This window comes from Passer domesticus, chromosome 5, assembly GCF_036417665.1.
Source record: "Passer domesticus isolate bPasDom1 chromosome 5, bPasDom1.hap1, whole genome shotgun sequence".
Classification (NCBI taxonomy): Eukaryota; Metazoa; Chordata; class Aves; order Passeriformes; family Passeridae; genus Passer; species Passer domesticus.
In genome coordinates, this window is record NC_087478.1 from 37,828,989 (window position 1) to 37,840,913 (window position 11,925).

At 34.9% G+C, this 11,925-nt stretch overlaps 1 protein-coding gene across 1 annotated transcript in view; it reads left to right on the forward strand.

Annotated features, from left to right (window-relative positions):
* PTPRQ (protein tyrosine phosphatase receptor type Q) overlaps window positions 1-11,925 on the forward strand; it is a 127,349-nt gene that overhangs the window by 51,101 nt on the left and 64,323 nt on the right. The window contains exons 36-40 of the mRNA XM_064419609.1: window positions 1,526-1,671; window positions 8,526-8,691; window positions 9,165-9,455; window positions 9,690-9,965; window positions 10,747-10,898. Coding sequence (XP_064275679.1) covers window positions 1,526-1,671; window positions 8,526-8,691; window positions 9,165-9,455; window positions 9,690-9,965; window positions 10,747-10,898 — 1,031 coding nt within the window. The remainder of the gene's footprint in view (window positions 1-1,525; window positions 1,672-8,525; window positions 8,692-9,164; window positions 9,456-9,689; window positions 9,966-10,746; window positions 10,899-11,925) is intronic.

Consider the following 11,925-nt stretch of genomic DNA (forward strand, 5'->3'; position numbering starts at 1 on the left):
TATCAGTCTTATTTAAGTTAATAAAGCCACTGAAGTAAAAGTGACATTTGACTTGTAAAGGAGAGACATTCTGCTTGTCTCTGTGGCTCTGTCTTTGCATATACAAGTATCTGTGGCTCTATAAAATTATAGTAGGTATTTCTATTAATTTACTGAGAAAAAAACTTAGCATTTCTCTTTGGGACAGATGAAATCCAAATAATTTCATTCTAAACTTTGAAATAAATAATATTATTTTTGTAGTATATTTTAATAGAACCTTACTTTAAGCAGCTGTGACACAATTTCTGATAGGGAAAATACTTAGAGTATGCCTCTTAAGTCTGAAATATTTTTAATTTGAAAATTAACACTGTAATTGTACATTGATTTGTTTATTCCATTTTAATTGTTTTATACTTCCAACATGGAAAGTGACTTTTATACAATTGTATGATATGCTGTGCTTTGGAAGTCATTCAGTTTACGTTTTGTTTCTGGTTTTCCATCATTCATATTGCTCTAATCTGTTCCAAAATAGATAGTATGCAGGCATACTTCAGAATCACTCTGCATAGATATCAACAATTCCCCAGTGCACAACCACTTGCAGGATTAGCATCTATCTGAGCCATCCCTCCAAAACCTGTCTACGTCATCAGGTTGTAGATATTCACCGTTGCTATTGAAATGGGTATGGGAGTATGAATTCACTTTATTGGGACAGACTTTAATGAGCTGGTCCTGGGGTTCCCCCTCCAATTAATATTTTAATATTTTAATATTTTACACAAACTAGAGCAGCACAAAGCAAGAGAGATACATAACTCATAGTGTTCAGTGCTCTACTGCAAGTTCTGTAGAGCACTTTCTTGGATGGTGAGAAATATGGATTTAAATTCTCCTGAGCTAACTTAAGGATTTGAATTTAACTCTCCTACATCACTGTGTTACTGAGAAGAACCATGTGCTGCTATTCTTTATAAACAGGAGGAGGGACTAATGGAAGAAGGCTTACAGAGGTCTTCCTGCACATTTAATAGGATGAGAAAAGAGGAAACAAGATAAATTATTATACTGTCCAAGCTTAAGTATCTGGTTTACCTAGACAAGTTGGGGGCCTAAATTCTGTTTATAATCAGAAAGAAAAAGGCTTTAAATTTAGGTTTTGTGAAATAAATCCCTTTTTTCCCCTACTAATTTTATTTGGAGTATAGACTAGTATAGTAACTCAGTCAACTTACATGTCTGCAAATGAATTTTCTATGTGCACAAAGCAGTAAGTACAGGACAAATTCCATAAGAAAAAATTACAAATGCAGCTAAATACAAATATGGTTGAAAAAAGTGTTTTAAAAATTCATTTTACATATATAGTTTTATTTCATTATTTTGTGAAGCAGTTTCTACACCATAATCAGAAATACATTTAATTTGCCATAGGATGTTGTAAAATCTGCTATAGTGGATGAACCTTGGGTGCTAAAGTGTACAAAACCTTGAGGTACAAAAGCTTTAGGTATGCTAAAACCTAACATTTTTCCAGCACCAAGTGATCCACCGAAAGATGTTACATACAGAAACCTTTCTTCCACATCAATAATGCTATTCTGGTCTCCTCCTCAAAAGCCTAATGGAAATATACTGTACTACTCAGTTTATTTCAAAAACAATTCAGGAATATTCATACAGGTAAGCTTATTTTTATATTCTTTTGTAGAAGTCAATGAAATGTTCTAATAATTACTTAAAGATTAAATCAGTTTTATATTTAGCAATAGGTTGGTTTTTCATATTCCCTTCATCATGATGTAGTTTTTAACCTTCCAAAGAAAAGCACAACTTGTAATCATATATGTTACATTGTGCATCTCACTGAGCATCATATCTTATAAGCATTAATGGCAATAGGTTTTGTTTAATATTCCATTATGCAAATAATGTGTGTATGTGTATATATATATATATATATATATATATATATATATATATATATATATGCACACATACACCTAATATATATCTACATACTTAACATTTGTAGTGAATAGGCTCACGGTCCACTACATGCATGGCACACCCTCAAGAGTGTTTCTTTTAGTCTAATCTATCAATTTGAGTAAATTTCTGGTTCTGGTTTTACTTTTTAATACATGTTTGTGCAGTATTGAAAATATGAAGGTAATGTGAATGTAGACAATGCTTTTTTTCATATTTTTCTTACTCTCAAAAGGAAATGAATGTTTAGTATATTGAAGCAAAGATATTGTTATTCTGAAGTTAAACCTTAAAAGACAAAATCTTATAAATAATATTGAGATACATTTTCATTTAGTTTTTTTTGCTGTTGCTGCTTTTGTCCTTAATTATGCAACACACTTATTAATCTCTTCTACTTTCTGTGAATATCTTATGGTACAGAACTATAATAAGAAAAATAAACTTTACAGTTTTTTGGTCACAAGTTTTACACATATGGAACAAAAACAAGAAATATAAATTCATTTAGAAAGTTATCTATGGAAAATAACCTTGACTGAATCAGTTTATGATCAAGATATGTTTAGGGTGAGGTATGCATGTTTTTGAGGATAACTAGAAAAAATGTTCAAAAAAGTTAGAAATAGCTGTGAGTGAATTACTGCTGTCATACTTCAGTGTACACACTTCTCTGACTCCTGTGCAAGTGTGTACTCTCTGGGCTCTACGTGATTTCACGTGCAAGCAGGACTGTGCCATGAATTCACATCCTGATGAGATTAAAACTGGGGCTACAGTTCAGATCGTAGACTGCACACACTGCTACAGCAACAGCTTTTTTCTTAAATCTCTGGACAAACTTTACCTCAGTGCACCACCTGAGCTAGCCCATGCTATGAAGGACATTTCAAGCAATTTTAGAGGAGAACTATGGATTTGGATTATTCCTGCCTTTAGGAAGGTACAACTCTTGTTGAGATGAATGAGTAAGGTGATGTTGACACACTGAGAGAGAGATCTAAAACCCCCTGGGATGTGCCCAGGATTCTGGAAATAAAAGGAAGATAGGGAAGATGAAGCACAGTAGCACTGGCCCACAAGGTGAGGGTCCAGTTTTATTATCATGTGATGCAGTTAGGCCAGGAAAGGATGGTGGCACGAGGGGAAGTTAATGCTGCTTTGGCATATTTTATGTTGTCAGAAGAAAAGTGCTGACAGTAGTTCTACCTCTGTGTGTGGAACCTACCATTTTCATCCTTTTGACTTTGATTTTTATCCCATCCCTCTGCCCTCAGAAGCTATTGCATCTGTCTCTTACTGCCCATGGGTTATGAACATTGATCTCTTGAATCATGATTAAATCTTAATTTGTCTGCTCCCTTTAGCTCCTTCTGTCCTTCACATCCTGTCTGCTCACTGTTTAGCATGGCAACTATCAATCTATTAGGACTGCAGTCCTAATCTGTACCTTGGCATTCCTGTGAATGCGAGACAGATTTCAAACAGGTGAAAAAAAGCCAATTAATTTCTGTTAGATATTTTATATTACTCCTTTTACAACAGAGAAATGCATGTGTGAAAGTCAGCCTGACATGTGACTATATATATATGTGTGTATATATATATATATATATATATATGATCTATACAGACAGTTGTAAGCTGCATGAGTATGCATACATACATACATACATACATACATATAGCTTACAACTTTCTGTAACTTAGAAGTATGACCACGTAATTGCAGAGTCTGTTGCTAAGTTTTGTATTGCACACATTTAGAAAGAAAGAATCCTTGGCTGTGTCAAGATCACCATTCTACTTTTGTTTAACCAAACTGTATTTTCAGTTTGAGAAATTATACAGGAGAATTGAAAAAGTGGGCGATTTTTTCACATTTCACATTTTCACATTGTGGGCAGCCATTCTCTACCAGTCTTTTCTCTGCTTCTTTGTCAGGACATAATGTTCGAGGTTCAAGTCTTAAAGCATAACTTCTAGATGCCTGAATAAACACCCTTGCTGAAGAATATCAAGCAAACTAATATCTCCCAATGCTCTCATAACCTGAAATAGATACAGAAGTCATACTAAACTATTTTGTTGTCTCAATTTATCATTGTCTGTGCTATTCTGTTGTCTCAATTTGTCACTTCTCACACATTCTCAAAATACTCAAACATATTAAAACCTAATTAATATAAACCACTGACTATTAATATGTTAAAACTAGGAAGTTATTTGTTGCAGAGTGAAGCATTTTGTTTAGGGAAAAAAATCCCAAATACAAAAAAAGACCTGAGATAAAAGATACAGTTTACTCCTTGACTTGATGCAGAAATTTGAGTTTTCTGTCAAAAAGGGAAAATTTATGTACCCTCATCAGTCAGAGAAATAATCTATAGTTTCTTTGCTTTACTGGTCTACATGAAAAATAACACTGCAGCTGTCCAGTCAGAAGGCCTGGGATGCTCAGACCTAAGGTTCAAGACCAGAATAACAGAAGGAAATATTTAGTGATGGAGATTAGATTTAAGGATTTGGGTAGATGAGTGGGCTGTTTCTATGGGGATGCTGACAGTTGTAAAAGAAAATGTGTCAGAGAGGGAGGAATGGCTGGTAGCCAACTAGAATAAACCATCACCTGCATTAGGCTAGGTTCCAGGTCAGCTTTATCTTTCATTTTTTGCTGTCATAGATCTAGGGAAAATGCTACTTCTGGGTGTATATGCCCTGTCCCAGTGCAGTAAAGATATGACATGTATGCTGACAAAGAGTACTTCCTTCATAGATGACATGACACTGTACCTCTTCTTCACCTCACTTCTCTGTGACACTGCTGGGTTCCTACAGTTCAAGATTGCACTGTTTGCAATAGCAGCTTTGCAAGTTTTGTTCCACAATGCCTTGCCTGGTTCTTGAAGCAATCATAATGTCCATACTCTCCGTCCTATCAAGGAAATAAATCACAGATTCAATGGAAGTAACTTTCTCATGGCTAAATATGAATCTATGAAATATATCATTGGCATGAATGAACTCTGTTATTCAATCTCTATATACTTCTGTTTTGATTACCAAGAAAGTGGAAAGGTGCTAATTGCAAACATAAATAAATAAATTTCCCCAGTGTAGGAATTTCAGTACAGATGAAAACTGCCAAACAGGGGAACCAGGGGCAAGGACTGAAAAAAGCCTGTGATCCTTCTAGCAACTGAATATCTGACCCCAAATCGTCCAACCTCTACCTCAAGCCAAGAGAAATGAATATGACTGGATACAGTTCAGACTGAAATTCAACTTGGTCTACCCTTGGGATCCAGACAAGGGATGAAAACAATGTCCTGTAGTACTTAACAATCAAACATTTTCTTTCACCGGTATGACCAAAGTAGGGATAAAAAGGGGAACTTCCCTACAATACACTACAAATTTTAAAAAAGCTGGTCTCAGAATGGTACAGAAGACAAAAAGGAGATAACTTCACTTGGGTTTGTACTGGAACAGTGAATATTACACTCCTTGAAGAATGGTTGGGATTAGCCCTCACAGTGTCACCACTTTCACCTGATTCCCAGAGACAAGCATGTGATCCTCTGACTCAAAACAAGAATGCAATACAAGGAACCTAAAGAAGAAAACAGAGCAGGGGTAAAAGCCTAACAGTGAAGGAGAGCATCACTGTTTTCCTTATGCAGCTAATTACAGCTTTTTGCCACTGCAAATGTCTGCCACTTCCTGAGATGAAGAAGATCCCAGTTTCTGCTGACACTTTCATGGCTTGAGTGTATTGCTTACATGTAGCTGCTTTTAATAATCTGATACTTTGCTATGTCAAAACTTCTTTCATGTATGGATGAAGAAAGGGACAGAAGGAAGAATTTCTTCAGCTGTAGCCAAAGATCCTAAGCTGCTTGCTTTCATCTGCAGCCACAGTTAATTGTAAAACTTCCTAAACTGTTCTATCCCCAGGGTACAATTAGTACAGGTTTCATCTTTTTTCAGTTTGTACCCACACAGCTCTTCCTGCTCACTGTTTCTCTTAATTATGTGTTCCTTTTTTTTCCTAATATTTTGTCATATCAGTAGTTTGAGATATCTCCTCCTCACAGTAAAGGAACTACCTCTTAAAATAGTATTTGTTGACCCACCAAAACCCTGTTATTCATGTTGGTTCACTGAGTCCTTAACTGTCAGACAGCTGACTAAATTGTAAAGGTCTTTTTAAACTAAGAGTTGAATTTTCAGCTGTTCATACCAATAAACTCTCATTAAATCTAGGATCAAAACTTGATGAGGTAGTCTTGACATTTTACCTTGAAAACTCAGGTAATTATTTAAGGTCTTATTTTAAAAAGCCCTGATTATTACATGTTGTTTTAAATTACTAATCGTTGCTAACAATAATAATAATAATAGTAACAACAAGAGGGTGTTAGAATGCTTCCTCTGGGCCAGATGATGTTTTCTGTCATACCCTGCTTGCGTATCAGAAAGTTTACTAAATACCTTAGAATCTGATCCACTGTTTCCTGTATCTTACCAAATGTAACACAAAGCACTTTCCAGCCTTTTTCAGTTAGTTATGAAGCTAGTATGAAATCCAAACTACTTCTAGAAGAAAGTCTATTATTAAGGTGGAATTTTTTTGTATTTTGACTGATGTTGACTTATCCAAATCCATTTGGCAAAACTGACAGTGTGCTTATGGTCAGTTAATGAGTGGATAAAAAAATTTATACTCACAATTTGTGGAGCTTCTGTTCTGCATTCAAAACAATGGATTAAGTTTTCATTGACAACCTGTTTACTTATTTATTTTATGTCAGTACTAGTGACTGCAGGCAAAACTAGGTCTTCAGATACAGGCACAAAAATCTCAGGGAAATGAATGAGAGTATCACCTATTGTTTTCTGCAAAAAGAAAAATATTTCACCCATAAAAAAATTCGGTGAAGTCTTGCATTAGATATATAAATTGATATGTACTGGTGGCAGACATCAAAATTGCATACTGAACTATCAGTTTGCACAGTATGGATTCAACTGTGTGATAAAGCATATCACAATGACTTCTTCAGTAAGAACATTCCTTATGAGAAATGTAATCCATTTTTCAGCTGCAGTTTTAGCATTCCTGTGCTTATATACGGTATTTCTAAATTGTAATACCCAAATATTTCTGTTGCCTTTCTCTTGATTTAGTAAGTTTGCTCTCACAGCCTCTCTTTTTCAGAAAAAAATTTCCTTGAAAGCTAACTTGCATTTTAAAGTGGAGGCTTTAGTAAGTTTGCTCTCACAGCCTCTCTTTTTCAGAAAAAAAATTCCTTGAAAGCTAACTTGCATTTTAAAGTGGAGGGTGTGGATTTTATCTAACACCAAAAATAGAGAGCAGGCCAAATAGCTGGAATTCATCAGGGGGTTGGGCAAAATCCAGCTCATCCTGAAAATATTGCTATGTGGAAAAGTTAGGATTTCTTTGGTCCTGAGAAGTGCTGTCCCTGCCATTTGCTCTATGGGGCAATGTGGCTGCTGGAGAGAAATGCTACGGGCTCTTTGAATCAGCAGTGAAGATTTGACTTGCTACCCAATGCTTGAGCTGAATGTGATTGTGGGCTAAATATCTTCTCAATAATTTTCTAACCATGAACTAAACTGTGTTGGATCATCTGAGTCAGGTTCCTGTAAATCAGTGGATGATTCAACACATTCAACTTCAACTGATTCGACTAATGTGGTATAGCTGAACTTACATAAATAATAAGCTTTATATTTTTTCTTTTCATCTTCCAAAATTGTTGATTCTAAACAGGAATAGCCTCCTTAGAGGTGCTGATCTGAAGCACTAACTTGTTGCTGTAGTCACAGTATTGATGACATTTTTTTATATAGTTCAAAAGACAGTGGGACTAGGTTCTGCTGCTATCCTTTCAGTAGCAAGTAAGTGCACAAAGGAAAAAAAATTCTGTTGATGTCTTCAGTTTAACATGGTGCACTCACTATAGACATTTCCATAGAGATAATGGCATGGTGTTACTCCAAGGGACAACTAACAAAAGGAACAGTTTATCAGGGGGTGCAGTGAGATCTCTGCCACTGAAAGTTTAAAGTTTAAAATCTACTCTCATAAAAATAGATTAAAGAGAGAGAAATCTTTTTATTTGATTAATAAGGAGCAGCCAAGGCATGTGTGATTCATGTAATCTATAAACAAGTAGCAGATGCTATTATTTTTGTAATTTTCTTGATGAAATATGGATAAACACACTGCAATATTACAGTTCTAATCCTTGAACAGGCATTCAACAATTACAAACAACAGAAGAAGCCAATCATGTACTCTGCAGTACTTACAAGGAGTATAAATAGACATCATACAATCAAGTATTTCAGAAAAAATCAGTACTCATTAGGAGTCAAAACATAGGTTTATGTCTTCTGAGTGCTATGGTCAATCACATCTGCTGGTGATGGTGGTGATGGCTAAATGGGGAACTAGAAGGAGAAATCAATGAATAAAAAACATTTTAAGTGGTAACATTTTCTTTTATTTCTCTCTTTAGAATTTCACAAGTTATGGTAATGACAGCAACCTCAGTGCGTCTCCATTTGTAGTGCTGGATGACTTGGCAAAATACAGCCATTATACTTTATGGTTAACTGCAAGCACAGCATTTGGAGATGGAAACAAAACCAGTGAAAAAATAGATGTGTATACAGATCAGGATAGTAAGTTAATAACTTTTTTAGTGCTCATTGTATATCAGTGCTTTTATTAAATATTTATTAAATATTGTCTAACTTAAAAATTAATGTACTGTTATGATGGCAAAGTTAAATAAAGACCATTAAATGTGGTTTTCAATGCTGCAGTATTTATCTTTGCAAGGAAGGAATTTTGATCTGTGTCTTTGAAGTACTAAGAACATAGCGCACAAGCCTCTGTGGATACAAGCAATAAAATTGTCTTAAGCTTTAATTAAGACTTCTCCTAAACAAGTTTAACAGAAATGATTATTCATATATGCCTTCAACAATTTTGCTTTTGATATTGAAACACAAATTATTTTTAAAAATTGTAAAAAATGTGACAACTGACACTTTCGTACTAATTATATTTTGAACAGTTATTTCTGGTTGGGGTTTGAATGTTTTATTACTGTAATCCATGCATTTAATTTTTTGCTTATTATCTCTCATAGTCCCAGAAGGTTTTGTTGAAAATCTGATCTATCAAAACATTTCCTCATCTTCTGTAAATGTAAGCTGGCTTCCACCATCCCAGCCAAATGGCTTAGTCTTCTTTCATGTTTCTCTAAGTTTAATGCAACTGGGAACCAGTAAGATATTATCTTTCCATACTTACAACACAAGCATAATTTTTGATGATCTGGAGAAATACACTGATTACATTCTGAAAATCACACCAGCCACTGATAAAGGAGCTTCTGAACGGCATACTCTAAATCTTCATATAAGAACTGATGAAGATGGTAAGATTAAGATATTTTATTAATTCCTAAGGAAATGTATAAAAAAACCCCAAATAACTTTCCAAAGAAAAAAAATGTTTATTTTTCTTGTTTCACTTAAAGTGTTTTTGTAATACAGTTACACAAACAACTACCACACATTTCTATTTTAAGACTGTGAAATAGAATTTTTCATTGTAAATCATATTTTTCTGAGTTTATCCTTGTTTTTCCCTTTCTTATTTCTTCATATAGTCCCAGAATCAGCGCCTGTAATGAAAACATTTTCAAATCTCTCAACTACCTCAGTTATGCTTTCATGGGACCCTCCTGTTAAGCCAAATGGTATTATAATACATTATGATTTAAATCTATTTGGGCCAGAAAGGAATAACTCATTCTCTACCACAAATAATTTTATAATTTTGGAAGACCTTCTGCCATTCACATTGTACAGCATTTATGCAGCTGCCAGAACAATAAAAGGACCTGGTCCATCTGCTTTTCTTCAGTTCTACACAGATGAGTCAGGTGAGCAAACTCAATTATAAACAGCTTCAAAATATCAGGTCTATTGCAGCATCCATCTTAGATCCGAGCATCAGACTTGTTGATATGAAGGATTAATTTTCCATTGGTCTGTGAGTGAAGAGCTTTCAGACAAAGGAAGCACTGGAAGGCAAGTGTTTCCTGAGTGCTCCTCCTCCTGCCACAGTGCTCAAAAGGAGGTCACATTCTGCATAGGATTACAAAAATAACTCCACGAAGAAATATCTTTTGCCTTTGGAATGTGTTATGCTTTGCAAAGTGTCAGGGATTTTGAGGCAAACAAGAGTACCTTTCTCTTCATCCTCCCATGTAATTGATAAATGATAAAACATGGAAATATTTCTGACACATTCACACAGTTCTCCTGTACATGGGCCTCCTCTCCCCTGCATGGTAAATTATACATATTTTAAATATATGATGAGTTGTGCTCCATATATGGTGTAGGAAGCAAAGGATATCCCATTCCAGTCATATATGTAATATGACTTCTGACAAATATTTTAGTTCTGATGGTAGGGATGTTTAAGTGATTAATAGATTTGTTAGATCTCTAAGAAGATCCCTTACTGACTAAACATGTATTCTGGATTAATGGAATTTGTTTTATTTCAAAGAGGAAGAAAAAAGATTGAATTAGCAATGAAGTACTGTTAGCTTGAGTTCAGATACAAATGTAACAAAAGTGCCTATGCTCTCCTGCATGTATTGTTTTGCCTGGAGTATTTGTGATTTGATACTCAATAGCATTTCTCTTTTGCAGTGCCATTAGCTCCACCCCAGAATTTGACCATTATCAACTACACCGCAGATTCTGTGTGGCTAAAATGGGATCCAAGTCCCCAGTCAAATGGTGTTATTATGAGATATAATTTTAAGATTTATCAAAACAACACTGAAAAACTATATTTTTGGGTATGTTTATAATTAAGAGTGTATAATCTTTTAAAGTATTTTTTCATGCTTTAGGAAAAGAAAAGATGGCAAATATTTTAAATGTCTACTTTGCTCCCAGAATTATGAAGCACCTATAAATTCCTATTTGCTAAGACAGTTTATTTTCCTTCCCACCGTATCTGCAATTCAATTTTTCAAATTAAACAGAAAAATAGTTTGATTTTAATGTGCTTTGAGCTTCTAATGTTTCATTAACAGTGAGATTTATTAATCTTACTTGGTATTTTAGTGTAAGCTTGATGTTAGAAAATGACAGAAGTTAATTGCTTTGTGTCTACCTTTGTTTAACTGTTTAGTATCTATGGACTTTCAAGATTAAAAAAATTTTTCCATCTTAAAAAATAGTAAAAACTGTTCAGAGGTCTCCATTAAAAAAAATTTGAATAAGAATTGAGTAAATTGTAATTGAAGTAGATACTATAGAAATGGGCTAGATGGGGTGGAGCTCTGAGTAACCCAGTCTTATGGAAGATTCCCTGCTCACATTATGGGGGTTGGAACTGGATGGTCTTTAAAGGCTCCTTGCAACCCAAACCATATGAATCTATAATTTTATGATATACAAAATTTGATCAAGGCTTAAATCTGATTGCTTGGGTGGCCTCAAGGAATGCTCCCTGAGCTGCGAAGGCAGCAAGCTGAAGTCACGATTGCATCTCAAGCTTAGCAGATACGTAGTGAGCCCTGTTCATCTGAGATGCTTGTAAAAGCTGCAGGAAAAGACAATGCTGCAGTGAGGTCTGCTGTTATTCCTCATTGTGGGAGGAAGTACTGGCATCATCCCAGTTTCTTCTATAATGCCTGAAGGCCACAATGTGCATGTGAAAAAGGAACAGTGGATTCTACAGCCAGCTACCTTTGAAAACACATTCTTTGGGTTTTCATAGAAACCACCAAAGATCTGTAAGAAAGTAGAAGGTGAGAGGGGTTGATGTGAAACTAGAAATAGTTTTCAGTATTTGACTGCGAGCTACTCAGAGTGGAA